At 43.5% G+C, this 25,376-nt stretch overlaps 2 protein-coding genes across 2 annotated transcripts; both read left to right on the top strand.

Moving 5' to 3' along the window:
* The first annotated feature begins 13,824 nt into the window (after positions 1-13,824).
* Positions 13,825-15,642, top strand: LOC119319433 (high-affinity nitrate transporter 2.1-like). Its single transcript, XM_037593914.1, has one exon. It carries the CDS (start codon positions 13,921-13,923, stop codon positions 15,442-15,444), a length of 1,524 nt encoding a protein of 507 aa, XP_037449811.1. The 5' UTR covers positions 13,825-13,920; the 3' UTR covers positions 15,445-15,642.
* Positions 15,643-20,493: 4,851 nt separating this feature from the next.
* Positions 20,494-22,017, top strand: LOC119314649 (high-affinity nitrate transporter 2.1-like). The gene has a single exon (XM_037589360.1). The coding sequence runs from the start codon at positions 20,494-20,496 to the stop codon at positions 22,015-22,017; it is 1,524 nt and encodes a 507-aa protein (XP_037445257.1).
* The last annotated feature ends 3,359 nt before the right edge of the window (positions 22,018-25,376 follow it).

A 25,376-nucleotide genomic window follows, 5' to 3' on the forward strand; every position in this document is an offset into this window, starting at 1 on the left:
CAATTATTCTTTAATAGGACTAGAGTCGTACTTGGAGACGGGGTTACTACACGTTTCTGGGAGGATACTTGGCTTGGCGATTCACCCTTGGCCGTTCAATATCCGTCTTTATATTGTATTGCTCAACGACGTGAGGTGTCAGTGGCGACGGTATTTCAGTCTACCCCCCTTAATATTCACTTTAGACGAGCGCTTGCGGGCAATCGGTGGGAGGTTTGGCTCCATTTAGTTAGGAGACTGATGGAGGTTCAACTTTCTGACCAACCTGATGAATTACGCTGGAGTTTGACTAGGTCTGGAATATTTACAGTTAAGTCAATGTATATTGATGTCATTAATGTGAGTTCCATTCCAACTTCCAAGAACGTCTGGGATGTCAAAGTTCCTTTGAAAATAAAAGTGTTTATGTGGTTTGTTCATAAACAAGTGATTCTAACAAAGGACAACCTTTTAAAGCGTAATTGGACAGGACCTACTAGGTGTAGTTTCTGTGACCAGGACGAGACGATTAAGCATCTCTTTTTTGATTGCCCGCTGGCCATTGTTCTTTGGCGGACGGTTCACATTACTTTCAATATCACTCCACCCAATACTGTTAATGCGCTATTTGGGAGTTGGCTTAATGGGTTTGAGACTAATTTAGCAAGACATATTCGGGTTGGAGTTAGCGCTTTGTTGTGGACCATCTGGCTTTGCAGAAATGATTTGGTGTTTAACAGATCATCACGGGTTCATTTTTTGCAGGTTATTTTCCGAGCTACGGCACTGATCCGTTCGTGGTCGCCACTCACTACGATGGAGGCCAGGGAGCATTTGGTTACTGCGTGTATCCGATGGGAGACGGTAACTCGGGATATCTTCAACCGGTTTGGATGGAGGTCATGTAATAGGATAGGAAATTAGTTTACCTGTCTTATTCTAGCCAGCCGGTTGTGGCGCATTGTTCTTGGCTAGTATGTGTTTCTAGCCTTTTGCGCTCTGTGTGAGCTGCCTTTTATCTCCAGATTTGAGACTTTCGAACCTTATGGACACCTATTTAGTTAATAAAGAGGGCCGTATGCATCGCTAGATGCAGAGGCCGGGGAAACCCCCTTTTCGAAAAAAGAAAAAAACCAAGATATAAATATCTACTCCTATAAAAGATCGAGCTGGTGATGATGGTGTATTTGCCATCTGACATTTCTGACCATCCTATCTAAATCTAACGCATGTGATGTAAGCCATGGTGTTTTTGCATAAAGAACCCCGCCAGTCTACTCCTAATTTGCAAAAAAAAAAAAACGTTTTAGTCTCTCCAGACAAGTCCACCCCCTTCACACACAATCAAATAAGAGGAATAATTTTCTGGCCAACTCTAACATATTCAATGATACATGCGGTGCGAAAGAGAAAGGAATGGGAGGAGGGAAGTGGGTACACCAATGCTTATGGGCATCATACCAACCAGAGAAAAGGTTCTTCTCTGTCCGAACCAGCTAGTAGCTGCACTATGGCAAGTTTTTGCCATGTAGGGCCTGGCACGTGGGCCTGTTCTATCATAATTGTTCTTAGTAGGGCCCGAGAGGAAGACTAGGGCTCAACGTTGATAATTAAGCCAGAAGCTGTGGTTTTTTGGAAACAAACTCAAAATTTGTGGTGAACTATATGCGCTGAAGGTCTTTCCTTGTATTAAATATTTTCTAAAATAAGAACACTAGCTCATCCTTGATGCCAATTAATGGAACTCGGACTTTAGGTCATACTCTTCAGTGCTAATTTTCCTTTTTTTGTGTATAGAAGATATTGACTATCCCTTGTGAAGGGACTCTCGCTCGCCTCTCGCTCGTGACCACGGCGACTCCACGCCTCTCGCTCTCCATTACCGACACCTCCATAGATCTAGCCACCTCAACTGCGCGGCATGCCTCCGCGCCGGCGAGATCCGCGAGCGGCGACCGCGGTCGCATCCCATCCGCGCCGGCGAGATCCGCGAGCGGCGACCGGGGCCGCACCCCCTTCCCATCCTCGACTGCCCCTCCACATCCTCGAATCCTTCCCGGAGATGGTGAGGCTGATCTCACCGGTTCCGCAGGGGATACTCATGGCGACCGGGGCTCGGGGATGGGTGGAGCGGGCGACCAGGATCCGCGACGCCACCGCGGTGTGGATCCGGAGCGTACAGGAGTGGAAGGCGGCAGATCAGGCGGTGTCGGCGGCGATAGATCCGAGCGTGAGATCTGTGGCAATGAGATATGCAGAGAGTTGTCAGAGGAGAGCAGATCTGGAGCAGAGGATTTTGGCGAGGGTGATCTACGACGAGGCCACATCGGAAGAAAGAGCAAGGATGCCCGCCTTCCCGCACTCCCCGCCGGCTACGTTTGTTCTGTGGGCGAGGGCGGAGGCGAAATTAGAGGAACCCCAGAGGGCGCTGCGGTGGGAATGCTTGCTGGGAGTGATGCCATCGGGTGCACCACTGCAGCTCTCGTCCTCGCCGCCGGAGACCAACCGTGTTTGAGCCCATCTTCGCTGGCAGATGCCACCATCTCCTTCTTCGGAGCCGATCGATCCATACCAGTTGCCGGAGTTCTGAAGGGATCTGGGTTGGGGACACCTGAAGTTTATGTTTGATCTTGGTGGTTCAACATCAGATTGTGTGACTGTACATGGAAATGATATGGAGGAATCGAGGCCTAGAGGAAGATTTTGGGCCCTAGATCAATTGGGTGATGATGATGACATTCTAAATGAGGACACAAAGCAACACAACCCTTATCTGGCGACAATTACAGACAAATTTGCTTGTGCTAAGCATGTGAAGAAGAATGGGAAGAGAAGAGATAAGAATCTGAACAAGAAAATCAGTAGCAAAGACGAAGGGGGAGGAAAATCGGCAACTAAACAAGTAAGTGATATTCCTAGTCACATGCCTTTTAGATTGCTATCTGCTAGATGTGGCCTGATACAAGATGGGAGATGGTATAAAATTGTTTATGGTAGGAAGGTAGATATGGGGATTGGTGTTGAACCCAATTGGATGCATATGGGACACGGGTGGAAATAGGGGTGGTTCTCAGCACGATCGCTGATTGAAGCTCCTCTCTCAACACGATCTCCAGCACGCCAAGTGGGAGAAATAGGAGAGGATTTTGAATTCAGGGGAGATATGTTTATCTCCATCCGCACGTTAAACCGGATCGGACCAAAAGAAGGCAAGATAAGTCAGGAAAAAGTATTTGGGATGAGTGGGAGAAAAGTAGGCCAAAAAAGTTGGAAAATATTAAGGCCCACAGAAGAGGCAGGTTATATAGCACGGGGGTTGGCCCTGGGGGTTGAAACCGATCTCTTCCTACGTTATAGGGTTTCCCACCCGTGGTGTACACCCCCCATCGCCACCATAGGAACCTGTTGCCCCCAAACCTCGAGGATGGTTGATCGCTTTGCTCAAGGAAAGGGTGGAGGTGGAAGAGATGTAGAGAGAGGAAGTAACTGGAAGCCGACTGCTGGCTATGGGAGAGAGCCTCAATTTGACAGGCACGATCAGGGATATCAAGCTCGACCTCGACCCCCCTTCAGGAACTTCTCAGGTAACCAATTCCAGAATCACTTTGGTAGAGATGGATATGGGAACTGGAACCACGAAGGGGGTAGTAGTGACACACGTCAATTCTAGCATAGACAGCTAGCTCAGATCAACTTGCCCCCCACTGTTAGCAAATACCAACAGAAAACCAGTGCTGCGACGAGCAGTGGGGGAGGGGTAGGTAATGAAGCCCAGACAAGCCAATTCTGCTGGGGCAATTCTAACTGGAACTCGGGGATCAGTTGGAATTCCTGAAAGCAAGCTACTGGCAACTGAAAAAATTATCTGCCATAAATGTGGAGAGAAAGGTCACAGTTTCAAAGGTTGTGAGGCAACAGTCAAGTGTTCCATCTATACAAAAGACACTCATATTGCTGAATTCTGTGCTTGGCTACATCAGAAAAAGCCGGCGGCAACGCTGGTAGGTTTTGGAGGAGAAGGGCTGGGCATTTTTGTGGCTGAGAATGCAAAAGACTTGGCTGGCAGTAGCAAAAATGATGATATGGCTTTGGTTAGGCTCAGGGAAGGATATGATATAGATATTGACTCAGATGATCTTATCAGAAGTCTGGCAAAAACTTATCCTTGGAGATGGGATTGGAAAGAAAAAAAGTATCTGATGGAGTGTTTTTGGTGAATTTCCCATCTGCTGCAAGGATTAATGAAGCTGCCATATATGACTGGGTTCCTTTGAAGGGTGGTAACATTTTGATTAATGTGAAAATCTGGAATGATGATGCTATGGCTGTTGGCAAACTGTCAGTGGTGTGGGTCAGAGCTAAAGGAGTGCCTAAAACCATGAAAAAATATCATGGATTGTGTGAGGTTGGTTCCATGATTGGGTATACACAAGCTGTTGACATGGATTTCCTGAATAAGAGTGGTCTAGTCAGGCTGAAGATTGTTGTGGTTGATCACACAAAAATTCCCAAATGGACTAAACTGACAACTCCTAACCTCATGGTTTACATAATTTTCTTTGAAGTCGAGGAGGTGGTAGATGAGGGGTGGGCCAGAGATGAAGATGAGCTTTCCCAGGGATATGAAGAATGGATGGATCTCCAACATGAAGAGGGTGAAAGCAGGGATGCAAAGAAAGCAAAGACTGGGGAAAAGAGACTATGACTGTTTGTGCCAGCACTAGAACGATAATGGCCTTGGAGGATAGAGATGCTGTCATCAAAGAATAAGAAGCTTCTGACAAGCTGGCATATAACAAAAAGCAAGATAATGACATATAGAAAGTGGATACCGAGGAAATTGGATCTACATCAGTCAACGGAGAGGAGGGGAAAGGAGATGAGAAGGAGATTCCAGAAAAAGTGGCTGGAGATAACCATGATGAGGTACCATCTCACTCAGTTAGCATTGGCACAAAACTTGGGATAGAGGTTTCGGAAGATATGGTGATTGAAAATGCAAATGGTGCTGAACAAACTCAAGGGTTTCCGAGATACATTGGGAGGATTGCTTCGAAGAACATAGGTGGTATTCCTATACTAGATAGATCTATGACTTTGGCCAGGGCCAAAAATTTAGCACTATCTTAAGGTATGTCTGAAAAAACTAATGTTTCTTTTCTTGAGAATGTTGAGTTAATTGATGTGGCTAACCTAATTGGAATAGATTTGGGGGTTACTTTAGACATGGTGGACTATAACCTGAAACTTATTCATTCATTAGAGCAAGCTAGAAGAGGGATTTATATAGCAAGTTCCAAAGAAAAAACAGATACACAGGAAGAAGAACTTGTACTGGAACCTGATGATGTTAACAACATACTTCAGGACTTGTTATCACTTAATAAAGATGATGATGATGAACAAGTAGACATGTTAATGCGAGAAGTACCTGGGGGATTAGAGGGGGTCTGAGAACAAACAATGTTTCTTTTGAGGCTGTTGCAGTCAAGACCCCTGCTAAAACTGTGTTGAGGAGGAAGCAAAAAAAGGAAAAATCAGTGATTTTTTCCCTTGCATTTTCTTTCTTGCCCTCTAGTTTCTGTTTTGAATTTGATTAGAGATGAGAGGCCTGATTTGGAATTGTAGAGGCATTGGAGATAAAAAAAGAAAGATCATATTAAAGATCAAATTGACAAACACAATCTTGATTTTGTGGGCATTCAGGAAACAATGAAAAATGAATTTAGCTCATTGGAATTGTCAACCCTGTGTGCTCAAGAAGATTTTGATTGGGAATATTTATCTTCTAGGGGTAGGTCAGGTGGGATTCTGGTAGGGATTAATAAGACCACTCTAGTTAAAGAAGAGGTGTAATTTGGTGAATACTCTGTCAGAATTAAAGTGCATAATGTAAGTGATGGTTTTACTTGGAACTTGGTGGTGGTGTATGGGGATGCTCAGCCTTTGGGCAAACCGAAATTCCTTGTTGAATTGGTTCATATTTTTAAGAAATCCAACAAACCCTTACTGGTTGCAGGAGATTTTAACCTTACTAGGAAAAGTAGTGACAAAAATAAAACTGGAGGATATAATAAGTGGAGTCTTCTTTTTAATTCCATTATTACTTTTGGTGAGATGATGGAGTTGCCTTTGGTAGGCAGGAAATATACTTGGTCTAACAACCATGAGGACCCCACTTATGCGTTGTTAGATAGAGTCCTAATTTCACCTGCCTGGGAAGACAAATTTCCTCTAGTTCACATTGAGACCCTAGCTAGAGAGCTATCAGATCATACCCCATTGATAATCAAAACTGGAGAAATACCTGTGAAACCTCACGTCTTCAGATTTGAAAAATGTTGGTTTTAGAGAGCAGATCTAGATAAGGTGGTTGAAATAGTATGGAGGAAGAATTACCCTGGTAATTCTGTCCTAGATAAAGTACATAATAAGTTGAGGGAAATGAGGAAAGTGCTGAAGGTTGGAATATTAACTTTGAAGCAAAAAATGAGAAGGCAGAAAAAGATGCCGCTTGAGGAAATTGATAGACTAGGTAAACTAGAAGAAAATGAGATTCTGAGTGGCATGGACAGGGGCATCAAAAAAATCTGCCGGGATAATTTGAAAGTAGTTTTGAAGGAAGAGGAAATCAAATGGTTACAAAGATCCCATGATACTGAATTGCTTGAGAGAGATTTAAACACCGGATATTATCATGTTAAAGAGAATGGGAGATTAAGGAAAAATAGGATTATTAAGCTAGACCAAGATGAAGGAGTGATTGAGGGACAAAACAATTTGAAAGACTATATTACTAATTTCTATAAGAAACTCTTTTGTGAACCTGAGAATAATACTCTTGAAATAGACCCTAGTGGGGATGGAAACACTCACTGAGGGGGAGCATGAATTTCTCAGTAAAAGATTTACAATGGAGGAACCGAAAAAGGCAATTTTTGAAATGGAAAAGAACAAGGTTGCTGGCCCGGATGGTTTTAATATTGAATTTTACCAACACTATTGGGATTTGATGAAAGATTATATGTTTGCATTGCTTGAGGAATTTTATGATCATAATTTATACTTAGACAAACTAAATTATGGGGTTATTCCCCTTATCCCGAAAGGGAGTGATGCAGATAGAATACAGAAATATAGACCTATATGTTTGTTAAATGTGATTTTTAAGATCTTCACTAAAATCCTGGTAAACAGACTTATAGTTGTTATATCAGGGGTGATTAGAGCATCTCAAACCGCTTTTATCAAAGGAAGATATATACTAGAAGGTGTGCTGGTGTTACATGAAACTTTGAATTCTATGCACAAAAATAAAAAACGGGGGTTCTTTTTGTTGGGGAACGTAGTAATTTCAAAAATTTCCCTACGCACATGCAAGATCATGGTGATGCATAGCAACGAGAGGGGAGAGTGTTGTCCACGTACCCTCGTAGACCGAAAGCGGAAGCGTTATGACAACGCGGTTGATGTAGTCGTACGTCTTCGCGACCCGACCGATCAAGCACTGAAACTACGGCACCTCCGAGTTCTAGCACACGTCAGCTCGATGACAATCCCCGGACTCCGATCCAGCAAAGTATTGGGGAAGAGTTCCGTCAGCACGACGGCGTGATAACGATCTTGATGTTCTACCATCGCAGGGCTTCGCCTAAGCACCGCTATAATATTATCGAGAATTATGGTGGAGGGGGGCACCGCACACGGCTAAGAGAACGATCACGAAGATCAACTTGTGTGTCTATGGGGTGCCCCCTGCCCCCGTATATAAAGGAGTGGAGGAGGGGAGGGCCGGCCCTCTCTATGACGCGCCCTTGGGGAGTCCTACTCCCACCGGGAGTAGGATTCCCCCTTTCCTAGTCCAACTAGGAGTCCTTCCAAGTAGTAGGAGTAGGAGACAAGGAAGGGGAAGAGGGAAGAGAAGGAAGGAGGGGGGCGCCGCCCCTCCCCATAGTCCAATTCGGACTAGTCAATGGGGGGGCGCGTGGCCTGCCTCTCCCTCTCCCCTAAAGCCCAATAAGGCCCATATACTTCTTCTCCCGTATTCTCGTAACTTCCCGGTACACTCCGAAAAATACCCGAACCACTCGGAACCTTTCCGATGTCCGAATATAGTCGTCCAATATATCGATCTTTACGTCTCGACCATTTCTTGACTCCTCGCCATGTCCCCGATCTCATCCGGGACTCCGAACTCCTTCGGTACATCAAAACTCATAAACTCGTAATATAATTGTCATCGAAACCTTATGCGTGCGGACCCTACGGGTTCGAGAACAATGTAGACATGACCGAGACACGTCTCCGGTCAATAACCAATAGCGGAACCTGGATGCTCATATTGGCTCCCACATATTCTACGAAGATCTTTATCGGTCAGACCGCATAACAACATACGTTGTTCCTTTTGTCATCGGTATGTTACTTGCCCGAGATACGGTCGTTGGTATCTTAATACCTAGTTCAATCTCGTTACCGGCAAGTCTCTTTACTCGTTCCGTAATACATCATCTCGCAACTAACTCATTAGTTGCAATGCTTGAAAGGCTTAAGTGATGTGCATTACCGAGAGGGCCCAGAGATACCTGTTCGACAATCGAAGTGACAAATCCTAATCTCGAAATACGCCAACCCAACATGTACCTTTGGAGACACCTGTAGAGCTCCTTTATAATCACCCAGTTACGTTGTGACGTTTGGTAGCACACAAATTGTTCCTCCGGCAAACGGGAGTTGCATAATCTCATAGTCATAGGAACATGTATAAGTCATGAAGAAAGCAATAGCAACATACTAAACGATCAAGTGCTAAGCTAACTGAATGGGTCAAGTCAATCACATCATTCTCCTAATGATGTGATCCCGTTAATCAAATGACAACTCTTTGTCTATGGCTAGGAAACACAACCATCTTTGATCAATGAGCTAGTCAAGTAGAGGCATACTAGTGACACTCTGTTTGTCTATGTATTCATACATGTATTATGTTTCCGGTTAATACAATTCTAGCATGAATAATAAACATTTATCATGAAATAAGGAAATAAATAATAACTTCATTATTGCCTCTAGGGCATATTTCCTTCACTTTTTAAGCTCGATTTTGAAAAGGCATTTGACAAAGTCAAATGGCCTTTTCTTTTTCCGGTCCTTAAGATGAAGAAATTTCCATACAAAATGATAAATTGGGTAATGAAAACAGTTACTGAGGGGAATGTTGTTGTTAAAGTTAATGGTGAAATCGGCCCCTTTTTTCAAAACTCATCAAGGGCTGAGGCAAGGGGATTCGATGTCTCCTTTACTCTTTGACATTGCAGTAGTAGCAATCCTGTTTGACCGAGCTGTGGAGAAGGAACTGATTAGTGGACTTGCTAAAAATCACAAGAAAGATCATGTGTCTATTCTGCAATACGCGGATGACACTATCATACTATTTCAAGATGATTTGGATCAAGCAAAAAAATGTGAAAAGAATTATGAATCTGTTTGAGATTATGTCGGGGCTGAAAATTAATTTCCATAAAAGTGAAGTGATTTGTGTTGGGATGGATGATGATAGGGCTAAACAGTTTGAAGAGACATTGACTTGTAAAAAAGGTAATATCCCCTTTAAATATTTAGGAATACCTCTAGATGAGAAAAGGTTGAAAGGACGTGATTGGACTCCATCTGTTTCAAAAATGGAGACGAGAATGGGGAGCTGGTTGGGCAGGTTTTTAAATATTGCGGGAAAAACCACATTGATTAACTCTTCCCTGACCATCTTAATTCTATTCATGCTCTCCTTTTATGAGATGCCAAAGGGAGTGAAAAAGAAAATGGATAGACCCATGGCAAGTTTTTTGTGTAGCAGGGAAGAGGATAAACATAAATATCACCTAGTTGCGTGGGAAAAGTGTACAGACCTAAAAACCTGGGAGGCCTAGGGATTTTAGACCTGGAAATTATGAACATTGCCTTATTATCAAAATGTTTATGGAAACTTTTTAATGAAAAAGGCTTATAGCAAAGAATTCTATGGAATAAATACATAGGGAAATGCACCTTTGGACAGATTCAAAAAAAAAACAAGGGGATTCACACTTTTGGTGGGTGTGATGAAATGCAAAAGCTTATTTTTGACTTGCTGTAAATTCAAGATAGGTAATGGAGAGAAAACGAGGTTTTGGGAAGATAACTGGATTGGAACCAAATGCCTTTCACATACCTTCCCTGGTCTTTATAATGTCTCTCTAGATCAACATGTTACTGTTTATGATGTTCTGCCTTCTAATCTTACCCTACTAAAATTCAGAAGAGCCTTGGTGGGAGATAGGGCAATTCAGTGGCAGGAGCTGTTAAAGATGTGTGAAAAGATTACTTTAACTAAGGAAGAAGATAAAACACTCCTGGATTCCGGAAGGATCAGGAGAATATAGTGTCAAATCCTTTTATTCTGTGCTGTAGGTTGGGGAAAAATGCCCAAAAAGATTTCTATGGAAAGTCAAAATACCACCTAGAATTAAAATGTTTATATGGTTAGTTACTAAGAAAAGTATTCTAACCAGAGATGTTTTACTTCATAGAGGGGGGAAACGTGAGAAATGGCGCCTTTTCTGTGGGAGTAATGAGTCTATAAATCATCTCTTCTTCCAATGCCCCCTGGCTAGATACTTGTGGAGTGTAGTTAGTTACATTACAGGAGTTCAATGTGACTTTTATGACATAGAAACATTTTTGGATGAATGGCTGGGGAGCTTTGGGGCTAAAAAGAAGACATTGATCTTTATAGGGGTAGCTACTTTAATTTGGAGCATATGGAAAACCAGTAACCTAGCTTGTTTTCAACATGTCTGGCCTGCTGATCCTAGTGTCGTGATTTTTAGGATGACACATTGGATTAATGACTGGAGTAACTTGCAGGTGAGGGAGGACGCAAAAATTGAACTACAACAGGGCGCAAGATTGCTGGAACGAGTCGCCAGTGATATCTTTCAGGCGCGACAAAGCTGGGCGTCTTGGATTCCAAGGATTGATGGGTGAATTGAAGATTGAAAAGGAGGATGAAGCAAGAAGATGAATGTGGGGATGAAAGCGGTAGTGATGTTGTCTGATGAACTTTGCGGATGGATGAGGCGTTGAGGTTGTTAGATGGTAAGATAGTGTGGCTGTCATAACAGTAGGGTCCCGAATTGTTCTTTTCTCCTTTATTTGCTTATCCTTCCTGTGAGAGGGAGGACTGAGGTGTCAAACGCTGGCAGGTTTGGATCGGGTGGGTGACGGGTGCGTTCTGGTTGTAATCAAAGATTTATGGTTTCGTTAATGAAATCGAGGGAAACCCCCTTATTTAAAAAAAAAGGTCATACTCTTCAGAGCAATGCATAGTGTGTGTAAAATTGTGAGAAAACATGTTGCATATTAGTTCACCTTCTCATTTTATATACCTCCCAAATGATCATACTATCTACATGGATGTAAGATTATTATTATTATCTTATTTATAAAAACTTGAAATACACAATTTTTGTTGGTTAAAAATAGGATTTCAACACAAATCTGCCGTCAGATTTCTAAGCATGTGAAATCTAACGTCCGGGATGGAAAATTATATTACAAAGGATGACAATTTCCTTCAGCAAGCATGGAAAATCGCTGCCATGCTTAATTTTTTGGCAGGATTTGTCATGTTTGTTGAAGAGAGTTGCCATGATCGCGACAACATAATTTTCCATCCTGGGCATCAGATTTGTTATGCTTAAAAATCTAACATCAGATTTTTTATCATTCCCATAAAGAGAAGCAAATCCTTCTTTGTGACATAGGACCCAGATCTATTATTAGAGCTCATCAAAGCCCTCCAAACATAATAAAAATTACAGTGAGGTCTCAGAACCACCTTATGACCATTGCCGTCTCCAGAACGAGCCGCTCACGAGTCGCTATCGCCGTTGCCATGCCAGAGTTGGCCTAACATTGTCGGATAGTCAGGAAGTCTTCGTGCAAAGCAGTAGTTAGCTCCGTTAAACCCTTGAATCGATCCGAAGAACCTAATACCAAATCTCACTGTCGCATGTGGACGACGAGAAACCCTAACCTGACTGCCTCAAGGACCTTGCAGGAATCTACCTGGAGCTCCATTTAATCCGTACTGGCAGAGGAACTTTAGGAGGATAATAGCTCGTGGATTGGCCTCCCCTCTACCTACAGCTCCGACGGCCGGCAGCGAGGAGGGGAACCCTGGTGCCTCAACTCGGCTAGTAGATAGGTTAGGTTTTTTGTCGCTGCGGGGGCAAAAACAAAAGAAGAAGAAGGAAGTTCGTATATATGGATCCATGTTAAGATTAGTATCGCACTTAGTTATTTTTAAACGGGTACACTTAGTTTATGATGATGCAACCTGCAAAGGACAGCCACCGTACACTTGCATGTGTAGGTGGCTAGCTAACCTGTGCCTGTTTTGCAGCAACATTTGCAGAGTCAACTGCTTGGGCGGTTTTGTACTTAGCAACACCAACCACTACCTTGTGATGGGCCAAATATAGTAGCAGAGTCAATTTGCTTCATATAATCAATCATGTAGTGCACTTAACAACAAACAATCTCAATCATACATACATATAGGTTATCACATAGAGTATGTGAAGAGTCCGGCAACCCTGATAAGTTCAAAGGGACAGACATCCTCTGTCTCTCAACATATATGTCTCATTGATCCAAATATCTTAGTAATTAGTTGGAGCCATGGTATGAATTAATAAACAGAAGCTGCATAAACAAAAATCGATGGTCAGGCAAATACATTATCTTGATGAGTAGGCCGTGGAAAAAGAAACGTTGAAAACCGAAAAAGAAAACAAAGAGTTTGAAGAAACCATGTCTCACATGTATAGCTTATGGAAGCTATTACCAGTGATCTGAAATGACACAAGATATGCAACTTCTTAGTCTAACTGATTGCAGATGCATCTACTGTAAATTAAGTAATTACTGTGCCAAGAGGCAGGAAACATTCAATGGAAGAAAAGGCGTACTTGCGTGAGGTCATTTACCTGTGCCCTTGAATTTGAATACATGCTGTCAGTGTCAGGGTTGATATAGTTTGTCAAGTGTTTGTGTTGCAAAGTCAGAGCATCGACTGCGTGCAATGTACACGTCCTTTTATTTTGAGGAAGACCGGAATAGTGTGTGTGTGTGTGTGTACGTATGCCATCGCGGCTGCTGGCCGGCCGTTGGATCGCGGCAAAAGTTGCACCTGCTGCATGTAAACCATACACTTGCTTCATCCAGTATGTGCGTACGTACGTAGGCGGTGCCCCGTTTTCTCACTTTGATTTGCACTGGCCGACACGGGTTCTCTGGGAGGGAACCTGAAGCTTCCGCTGTCCAAGTTGCACAGTTCACACGGATTGTTGCATCGCAGGTAAGAGACCTGATGCTCAAACTGTTCGTGGAATCTGGCACCGCAGGTAACTTGCAAAGTTCAGAAACCCTGTCATTGTCTGTCCAGTTCAGACACTCGATTCTGGACACGCATCCAGTGGGCTCCACGTGCTGAGCTGTGCATATTCTGGTCTGATCCTTGGCCCATCCCACGGGCCGAGGGCGAGGAGATGCGCGCGGCGACGAGGTTATTCGTCATCATCTTTCTCTGACGACTCCGTTGTACAACCGCTGTTTAAACCTTTACTAACCGCAAGTTGCAGACATGATTCCGTCAGATGCAATAATACATTCTTCTATCTGTCCGTCTGTCTGTCTTACCCTTCGGCTGATCAAGAGTGGTGCATGTTGATCCCAATGTCAACTCCTGCGTCGTATAAATACCCGATAGATGGGGATTCAAAGCACCAAACCACAGCCATTGGCACCTCCTAGTTGCCACTGCAGCTAATCAAGCAAGCTAGCTCCAAGCCTCCAAGGGGCAAGCGGAGACGAAGCCTAGCTCGATCAAGCAAGATCGAAATGGAGGTGGAGTCTAGCACCCATGGCGACGCCGCGGCGAGCAAGTTCACGCTGCCCGTGGACTCGGAGCACAAGGCCAAGTCCTTCAGGCTCTTCTCCTTCGCCAACCCCCACATGCGCACCTTCCACCTCTCCTGGATCTCCTTCTTCACCTGCTTTGTCTCCACCTTCGCCGCCGCGCCCTTGGTGCCCATCATCCGTGACAACCTCAACCTCGCTAAGGCCGACATAGGGAATGCCGGTGTGGCATCTGTGTCAGGGTCCATCTTCTCCAGGCTTGCCATGGGCGCCGTCTGCGACCTTTTGGGGCCGCGGTATGGCTGTGCCTTCCTCGTCATGCTCTCAGCGCCAACGGTCTTCTGCATGGCCGTCATCGATGATGCCTCGGGGTACATCGCTGTACGCTTCCTCATTGGCTTCTCCCTCGCCACCTTTGTGTCCTGCCAATACTGGATGAGCACCATGTTCAACAGTAAGATCATTGGCACGGTGAATGGCCTCGCGGCCGGCTGGGGCAACATGGGCGGCGGTGCCACACAACTCATCATGCCTCTTGTTTTCCATGCCATCCAAAAGTGTGGTGCCACACCCTTCGTCGCATGGCGTATCGCCTACTTCGTGCCGGGAATGATGCACATCGTCATGGGGTTGCTTGTCCTCACAATGGGCCAAGATCTCCCCGACGGCAACCTTGCGAGCCTCCAGAAGAAGGGAGACATGGCCAAGGACAAGTTCTCCAAGGTCCTTTGGGGCGCCGTCACCAACTACCGGACATGGATATTCGTCCTCCTCTACGGCTACTGCATGGGTGTCGAGCTCACCACTGACAACGTCATCGCCGAGTACTACTACGACCATTTCCACCTAGACCTTCGCGCTGCAGGCACCATCGCCGCCTGCTTTGGCATGGCCAATATCGTCGCGCGTCCTATGGGAGGTTACCTCTCTGACCTTGGCGCTCGCTACTTTGGTATGCGTGCTCGCCTATGGAACATCTGGATCCTCCAGACCGCCGGCGGCGCTTTCTGCATCTGGCTCGGTCGTGCATCGGCCCTCCCTGCCTCAGTGACTGCCATGGTTCTCTTCTCCATCTGCGCCCAAGCTGCATGTGGCGCTGTCTTTGGCGTTGCACCATTCGTTTCCAGGCGTTCCCTTGGCATCATCTCTGGGTTAACCGGCGCTGGTGGCAATGTGGGCGCGGGGCTCACACAGCTTCTCTTCTTCACTTCGTCGCAATATTCCACCGGGAGGGGTCTGGAGTACATGGGCATCATGATCATGGCATGCACATTACCCGTCACTCTGGTGCACTTCCCACAATGGGGCTCCATGTTCTTCCCGGCCAGCGCTGATGCCACGGAGGAGGAGTACTACGCTTCCGAGTGGTCAGAGGAGGAGAAGGGCAAGGGTCTCCATATCGCAGGCCAGAAGTTTGCAGAGAACTCCCGCTCGGAGCGCGGTAGACGCAATGTTATCCTCGCCACATCCGCCACGCCGCCCAACAATACACCCCAGCATGTATAAGGCCCTTGTTTTCTGTCACCTATGAATTGTACGGTTCATCGCGTATATATACAAAACGTATATCTACGTCGGCAGCCCCAGCGTAATAAGTTGTATGGGGATTTATCTTTCTACTAGTAAACTTAAGGAAACGCTGGCTTTGCGTTCCTGCTCTGTTCACATGAAATGTATTATCAAATTGAGTCCGAAATTACTACATGCACAGTTTTGATGTTTGTGTGCTTCGTACACCTTCCTTCAAGTAAATTTCGAATGCTTGCACTTTCAATGTATTATCAAATTGCATCCGAAATTACAGCCAATGTGCATTTCAAAATATATAGACGGATACAAAGTCCATTTTGCCGTCCCACATATTATTTGTTCTGACCCCAAAACTGGCAAAGACTCATGAGCTGCAAAATCGAATAAGCAAACCCATGAGACTATTCAATTTAAACGGCTTGAATTGGTCGATGCGTCCTAAATATTGTAGCCACTGCCACGCCAGATATAGATATGTAGCTTATCCTAGCTATAGTACTAATTAATAACCATTAGCATAAGTGGGATCCACATGGCAGAGCCTGGAGGATAATCTTAGTTGTTTTTTTTGTCTTCTTACGATAATTCATCCCAATGCGAGATAGCTAAGAACTGTTTGGGATACGGTTTTTCATAGAAATTTTATAGGAATGGAATCTATAAGGGGCCTCTCTTATCAAAGCATTTTCATAGGAATTTTAAGGGATTGGAATCATTATGAATTTTTCTAGCAAGGTTAGTCTTTTGAATCGTATGGATTGAATCCTATGAGATTTTTCCTAAGAATTTTCTGTACTACATTTCATTGCATTTTCGTTTAACATCCACTCATTTTTTTTTAATAAAAGGAGTCATTTGGTTTTCCTCTGATGTAAAGAAATGAACCAAATTCTTATTGCATTCAAATGGAAATGACATTGCATGTTTACGTTTTTTTTCTGTTCCTACGGTTTTTGGAATTCTAAAAATCAAAAAGGCCATTTTTTCTTCCTATGGTACCGGACCCAGGTCTGTACTTGCCTCATCCGTACAAACCGTACTGCGTGCATGATTAGCTACTGGTGGACGTACGTAGCCATGTTCCGTACGCACGTCGTTGGAGGCCTTATCAGTTGTCGTGTCAGCTGATTTGTCCACGGAACTTATCTTGTCAGCTCCAAACGGATAGCCAGCTAATAGCGTGTAAATGAGTTCTTATCCAACAGCATATTCAAGGATGTCACATATTTATGTTATGTTGGTCAAACACAACTTCAAATGATGAAATGAACGGACACCATGTTGAATTCGTCTGCAAATTAGAGCATCTACAGTCACAATGAACAAATCTTGGCCCTTAAACTTCTGCGGACGCGCCCGATTAGTGTCCAAGCGTTTCCATTTTGAGCCCCTATTTGTCTGTCTGTGCAGCCATACTCGTCATTTTCTACCTCATATGTCCGGTCACTTGCATGTGATTGGTGACGATGAAAGACAATAGTTGCATAGTTTGCTCAATTCAGCAGAGGTAATTTTTTGAGTTTTCTTTATGTAAAAGTCTACTGATTCACACACACACACACACACACACACACACACACACACACACACACACACACACACACAATGTATGTATATATATGACATTAAATTTTACACCCACAATTATAGTGGAAGAACGCTTCAATAAATGTTTATAAATTAGCTTCAATTTCTTCATTTAAAAAAATTAAAAGGTCAATTGAACAAGTGTCACCATGAAGTAGCAAGAATCTATCAATAAGTAATTTCTTGTCATAGTGACACAGCATGCATGATCCTTGGAAATTAGTGGACAACCACAACATAGAGTTAAATACTACCACAAGTGCTGGCCACAAGAACTTCAAAACAAACATATGTACGTTTCTGCTACAAACCATTCGTGGCAGCCCAAAGTTCATGGAAGCGTCCTTGATTAAACAAATAAAAGTACAGCTCAGATACTTCTTGAAGCTGATCAACCCACGTCGAATGACTTATCACCACCGACGACGGCGACATTGCAATACATAATTCAGCTACAATTAATCTTTTCTTGTAAAGGAGGATGATCCCGGCCTCTGCATCAGGGCGATGCGTGCAGCTAAAATTAATCAGGTCAAGCTAAAGGGGTAAAAAGTACTAGCTAGATGCAAGGTTGGCTAGCCTGGACGTGGGCAGGTGTTTAATAAATTTTACATGTCTCATATTTTTTTCTTTTCTTTTCTCACATCTATTTTCTTAATCAGAAAAACATACATAAATAACCCACTACAAATGTTCTTAGGAATCCCTATATATGAATGTAGTGTCCATTCGGAGACATCCGATTTGATACATATGTAGTAGTACTAGTTCTGCATTAGTGTGACATGTGATCTATTTCGTGTTTTGTCTAGGCCTTGAGCAAGTCATCTTGTATATTTGTAGTAGTGTTTAAAACTTCACCACAAATATTGATGTGTGCATAAATGGATCCAGAGGCCAGGGTCCACCATTTCGGGGAAAAATGGATGTGGATATCACTAGTGTCGAACAAAAAATCAGAATGAATTGAGCAGCAATCACATTCAGTCACATGGATATATTTCTTTTTTTTGCAGGGACATGGATATATTTCTTGACTGTCAGAGATATTGCTAATTTGTTTCCATGACTAACTATCCCGTGAATACATGATGTGCTTAAATTTTATGTAAAACAAATACATAGTAGGTTGGGCACTTGAGTTTACAGTTTACCAAATTCTGAACCATAATTTTTACTCTCTCCGTCCTATAATATAAGAGCGCTCTAGTGTAAAAAACGCTCTTATATTATGAAATGGAGGGGAAGATACTAATATCGAAGTTGTATGATTTAAAAATTATTTAAGACTGCGGTGGGTGGGTGGGTGTGCAAATGGCCTGCCTGGCCATGTTGGAGCTCAGTACGGTATGTGTAGGACCCAGATATTTTTGGCTCGACTTTAGAAAAATCTTGTGAACAACGATCAGGTGGTTGTGTGGTTGGTAGCATGGATATCTTACCCCCTTTTAAAACATAGGCAGGGAAATTGCAGTGTCCTGCTTCCTGGCATGAAACACTCTTAATTTGCTTCTAGAATACATCCCTGTCTCCCTGGAAAAGCCAAAACACCCTTTCAACAAGCCTAATGCTAGTCTACTCTCTTGCTATTACATAATCATCATTCATATTGCGTTCAATTATACACACCTAACGGACATATGTTGTTTAATTGCACCAACCTGGTTACCAAAATACTACTAGCTGATGAGATTACCGACGATGCAGTGAGAACATCAATCACCACATATAATATTTCATATGTAATAATAATATGTCTATTTGGAGAAGAAATGCACCTACCTAGCTAACCCTTCAGAGTCAACTCCTTGCACTGTTTTGTACTTGGCCAGTAGCAACCAGTTCAACATGTGTCGAATTGCTAATTGTGAGAAAACAATGAAATATATATTACCAGGCTCTCAATTATAGATATAACACACATAAATATACTTTGACGACCCTGATAGATTTTAAGGGACAGACATACCCGTCTCTCATTTATATCCATGTTTATAATTTTAGCTACCCCGGTGTCAGTATTATTAATGAAACACAAATAAAAAAAGAATCTAACCAAGGATGTTACAGAAATCTTACTGAATGATTGTTTCCTGGCAGTGTTTTTTAGGGAAGGGTCTCTGGTGCATCCAATCCTGCCCGTGAATCTCAAATGTTGAGAGTGTGGGAATTCCAGTTCGCTCCCATGCATCGTCCTGAGCGAACTACACAAACCTTCGCTCCCATGCAGCCTCCAGAGTGCACGATGCAAACATTCGCTCCCATACAACCTCCCGACCGTATGACCCCATGTGTAACATGACACTCCCCTGTGATGTAGCATGACAATAAATGGAAGCACGTATGACAATTTCTTCATGTATGACAACTTCTCTATGTAGTATGGCAATTCACCCAGCTGTAGTATGGCAATCCGGAACATGTGGGCAACTTCCCCTTTTCTGAGCCTGGCAATTGTCTCTTTGCTGTAGCATGCCGAATCGCTAAAACGCAGCGCAATGTTCTCTATTGCAGTAGGCCAATCCCTGAAATGTATGACAATTCTTTCTGCTATAGCATGACAATTATTTATTTTTAGCATGGTAAATCTACCCGTTATAGAATGACAAATCTCTGTTATAGCATGGTAAGTCCTAAAACGTTCTTGAGAGTAGGGTCTTGAGGGAACACTCTCTAGAGGCGTCATGTGTTCGAATGGGTCTTCCAGCGCGAACGATTGTTCGTGCTAGGGACACCAGGAAGGACAAATTCTCTCCCTATTGGAGTAGTAATGTTATACATATGACGGAAAATGAGTGAAATATTGGAAGGGAAAATTAAATTGTGAATTTCCGGTGCCCAAAATGACTTTTGAAGATGCCTAGTTTGAAATCATAAAAACATTTGCAAAATGGCTGGCTTTGAAGATTCTACTGTCCTTAATTAGGATATTTGACGATACCTGTATAGCCAACAAGTGAGCAAATAAACATCGTACATAATCATTCTCTATCACATTGGGACAAGGTAAAACTTTTCCTTTCTGTAGTGTGCACAAGAAATTCGATTCTGGACATGCATCGTGTGACGTTGCATATTCTGATCCTTTGTCGATCCCACGGGGTGAGGGCGCGGAGATGCGTGCGGCGACGAGATTAGTGCGTTATTTAATCGCAGCTGCTGTTGCCATGATTCCGTCAGATGCAATAATACATTCTTTCCTGGGTCGACAATGCTAATTGCACTTAACCTACAGCTAAGAGTTGTGGTGCGTTTATGCCTATCCCAGTGTCAACTCTGCTAATAGCATATGCATGTGAGCGTGTCTCGCTATAAGTACCAAACCAATGCGAGATACAAAGCATCAGCCATACTACCACATCACCATTGCTACATTGCAAGCAAAGCTCAAGAGCAGCAGCAACAGCCCCCATTAGCTGCTTTTAGTTGCCAGGAAATATGGAGGTCGAGGCGGGTGCGCATGGCGACACCGCCGCGAGCAAGTTCACGCTGCCCGTGGACTCCGAGCACAAGGCCAAGTCCTTCAGGCTGTTCTCCTTCGCCAACCCGCACATGCGCACATTCCACCTCTCCTGGATCTCCTTCTTCACCTGCTTCGTCTCCACCTTTGCCGCAGCACCGTTGGTGCCCATCATCCGCGACAACCTCAACCTCGCCAAGGCCGACATCGGCAATGCCGGTGTGGCGTCCGTGTCCGGGTCCATCTTCTCCAGGCTTGCCATGGGGGCCGTGTGCGATCTACTCGGGCCGCGTTATGGATGTGCCTTCCTCGTCATGCTCTCCGCGCCGACTGTATTTTGCATGGCGGTCATCGACGACGCATCAGGGTACATCGCCGTTCGTTTCCTCATCGGCTTCTCGCTCGCCACCTTCGTGTCATGCCAGTATTGGATGAGCACCATGTTCAACAGCAAGATCATCGGCACGGTCAACGGCCTAGCGGCTGGGTGGGGCAACATGGGTGGTGGCGCCACACAGCTCATCATGCCACTCGTTTTCCATGCCATCCAAAAGTGTGGTGCCACACCCTTCGTAGCATGGCGAATCGCCTACTTCGTGCCAGGAATGATGCACATCGTGATGGGCTTGCTGGTGCTCACCATGGGGCAAGATCTTCCCGACGGAAACCTTGCAAGCCTCCAGAAGAAGGGAGACATGGCCAAGGACAAGTTCTCCAAGGTCCTTTGGGGTGCGGTCACCAACTACCGTACATGGATATTTGTCCTCCTCTATGGCTACTGCATGGGTGTCGAGCTCACCACTGACAACGTCATCGCCGAGTACTACTACGACCACTTCCACCTAGACCTTCGCGCTGCAGGCACCATCGCCGCCTGCTTTGGCATGGCCAACATCGTCGCGCGTCCTATGGGAGGTTACCTCTCTGACCTTGGTGCTCGCTACTTTGGTATGCGTGCTCGCCTATGGAACATCTGGATCCTCCAGACCGCCGGCGGCGCTTTCTGCATCTGGCTTGGTCGTGCATCGGCCCTCCCTGCCTCAGTGACTGCCATGGTCCTCTTCTCCATCTGCGCCCAAGCTGCATGTGGTGCTGTCTTCGGTGTTGCACCCTTCGTTTCCAGGCGTTCACTTGGCATCATCTCCGGCCTAACCGGCGCTGGTGGCAATGTGGGTGCGGGGCTCACACAGCTTCTCTTCTTCACTTCATCGCAATACTCCACCGGGAGGGGTCTCGAGTACATGGGCATCATGATCATGGCATGTACATTACCTGTCACTTTGGTGCACTTCCCACAATGGGGCTCCATGTTCTTCCCGGCCAGCGCAGATGCCACAGAGGAGGAGTACTATGCCTCCGAGTGGTCGGAGGAGGAGAAGAACAAGGGTCTCCATATTGCCGGCCAAAAGTTTGCCGAGAACTCCCGCTCGGAGCGTGGCAGGCACAATGTCATCCTTGCTACATCCTCAACGCCACCCAACAACACGCCCCAACATGTATAGGACCCAAGTTTTGTTTTCTACCTTCGAAGCATACATTTAAGTATATACAGGCCATGCATATGTATGCCTGCAACCCCATGTAATTAATAAGTTGTATGGGGATTTACCTTTCTGCTAAAAACTAGCTTCCATGCAAGCATGCATGCGAACGAGGGTATATGTGCAATAAAATTCAGTCCGAAATTGCATGAACATTTGAAATTTTGTGTACTTTCGGTTCTTCCACCAAGGAAATTTAAATACTTGGAGTTACATGGCCGGGATGTTCGAGCAGGTCTATAGTCATGGTGAAAGTCTAAACTAAACCAAGTGACTCCAACTGCAAATATACGAATATGTGCGAAGTCAATTTTACCGTCCCAACTACCCCTAAACTCATGAGACTATTTTAAAAAGTTTGAAATGATGTGACCGAAATCTGGTAGCCACGTCAGCTAATTGATTCTAATGACCAAGTCAATCAATTTTTTTAGTAAAATTTTCATACTCAGTTTTCTTAAAAAAAATTACCTTCTTCCTATTCGGCATTCGCTAGGGGCAAGCAAGAGCCAGTGATGATGCATAGGTAAATGGCGACATGCAACAATCCCGGTAAAGACGAGGGCGTAAATGAGGTATAGGGTTATAGGGATTGGAGTGCATGGGGTAAAAGGAGCCAAAATCGGGGCATATGAGGCGGGTTGTAGTTGCTACGCCAGGAGAGGCCGAGGGATGTGAATTGTGGAAAGGGAGTAGGAGCAGTTGTGTGTGAAGAGATGGGACCTCTAAAATATGAGATGGAAACCCCTAAAATATAAAGTGTAGTTTGATTGTCCAAATATACACTTTAACCAATAATTACTTCAAAGATACGCTGTTTATTTTACATACATATAGACACTATTAGATTTTTATTCAATTGCACTTTTCCGTATGATTGTGATTTTATAACGATTGAGTTAATTTGAGTAGTGGAGATGGGGAAGATTAGCTCAATTTTTGTAGCCCATCCGTAGAATGTAGCATTTTTTCTTTTTTATTAGTAGCAACTGGTTGACGTCGCCATGTTCCGTACATATGTATTGCCTCATGTTGTTGGAGTCCTTATCAGTTGCCATGTCCGCTGATCATGTGCATATCCTTTGGTCCACCGAACTTATCTTGTCAGCTCCAAACGGATAGCCTGCTAGTAGAGTGTATATATGCTCGAATGGAAGTCAAATTAAACCTGTAAGTAGCACATATTTTATTAGTTCTTCACAAAAGTATTTAGTTCCGAATACAAAAAAAGAAAAATCAAGTTTCCAACCTCTGCATTGAGATGCACACAACCTCACGAATACATTAAAAATCTCGAGAAAGCACCCGTGAAAAATGTATTGCTATCAAAAGAAGAAAACATCTCCGTAAGCAAGAACATATCTTAGCTCGCTGCCCTAGTGTGAAGACTAGGACGACATCCATGTTGAGTCAAGAGCATAACTAGTATTTGCATAAATGGGTTCATATCTGAGAGCAAATTCAACCATGTCAGATATTGAACGTTTATTGGTTGAGCTAAACTAAATCTTGAAATGTGGGGATACTATGTTGAATTTGTGGACAAAATGTTTAAGCTAAGACGGAGGCTGGTGGCCATGCCGGAAGGGCAATAGCATTAGCTGCATAGTTTGCCGTTTGCTCGATTCAGCAGAGGTAACATTTTGAGTTTTCTTTACGTATAAGTCCACTGATTGACCCATATGTACAACATTAAAATTTTATATTCAGAATTAGAGTGGAAGAGCGGCAAGATTCAATGAAGATTTATAATTAGAGTCAAATTTTTTTAAATATGGTCAATAGGAGAAGTGTCACCATAAAGTAGCAACCATATATCAATCAACAAGGAATTTCTTGTCACAGCTAGACAGCTTGATCCTTGGAAATTAGTCGACAACCACAACATAGAGTAAAATACTACTACAAGTGCCGACCACACAAGAACCATTCAAAAGAAACATGTGTACGTTTCTGCTAGCAAGCTTTCGTGGTAGCCCAAAGTTCATGAAAGCGTCCTTGATTAAACAATTAAAAGTAAAGCTCAGGTACTTCTTGAAGCTGATCAACCCACGTCGAATTGTTTATCACCATCGAGAATGATATCTTATTATAAAACTCAGGTAGATAATTAATCAGGTCATTAAGCGGGCAACAAAATAAAACAGCTTGGCTTGCACATGGGCAGCTCTATAATAGATTTTACAATGTATATATGTTCTTATATCTTGCTTTTCGCTAGCTAGATCGGCAGAATGAACTTACATGAATATCCCACATATGAGTGCTGAATAGAAATACGTAATGAATATATATGAGTCTTAAACTCGTTATCATGTTCAGTCACATAGATATTTGTTCAATGTAATATATATTGCCAAATGTTTTCCATAACTATTCCGTGCATATGTGAGGTGCTTTATTTGTTGATCAAAGAAAATAAATACTTTGAGTTTAATATTTACCAAATTACATGTCTTAATTTAAGTGTTGCTATATAATTAATATTGAAGTTTTGTGACTAATAATTTATCAAGGATTACGACAAGAGGGGCCGACCAGCACACACATTTCAAGAATCATGTTTGACCATATATGACCAATGAATGTAGGTTATGGCCACAAAACTTACATCACTAGACTTGTATTGTCAAGAAATTTTTGGTATGATTTTGGTTTCACATGACTCATATGTTACTGGTGTAATTTATGATAAAAGTTAAATCTCAAACTGCGTGTGCAACCTTATAAACCAGAATGAAGGGAGTACCTGGCTGTGTATGCCCTTTAACTTTTGACTCAGCTTTTGAAATATCTTGCGAACAAAGATCAGCTGGTTGTGGTTGGTAGCAAGGACATATATTTTTTCCTTAAAAAACAAAATCGGCATGAAAATTGTATTGTCATGCTTCATGGCACTTAACACTATTCACACCTTCTGTATACAAAAGAGTAACTGAATCTATATATTGTATTTGAGAATTCATCCCTGTTTCCCTCGAAGAGCCAAACTGCTCTTTGAACAAGCCCTAATGCTTGTCTACCCTCCTGCTATCACATAATCAGCATGCACACTGCATTCAATTATACCCACCTAATGGTCATCATTTAATTTCACCAACCTGATTACAAATTAGTAGCTTATTAGATTAAGATGACGGAGGAAGAACAACAACCAAGATATATAATATTGCATGTTTTGTGTAATAACATATGTATTTGGAGAAGAAATGCAGCTACCTAGCTAACCATTCAGAGTCAACTCTTTGCAAGAATTTGTACTCGGATAGTAGCAATCAGTTCTGACATATAGACTTGTTCTTGTGGAGAAGTGATGCAAT

Source organism: Triticum dicoccoides, chromosome 6A (genome assembly GCF_002162155.2).
Source record: "Triticum dicoccoides isolate Atlit2015 ecotype Zavitan chromosome 6A, WEW_v2.0, whole genome shotgun sequence".
Classification (NCBI taxonomy): domain Eukaryota; kingdom Viridiplantae; phylum Streptophyta; class Magnoliopsida; order Poales; family Poaceae; genus Triticum; species Triticum dicoccoides.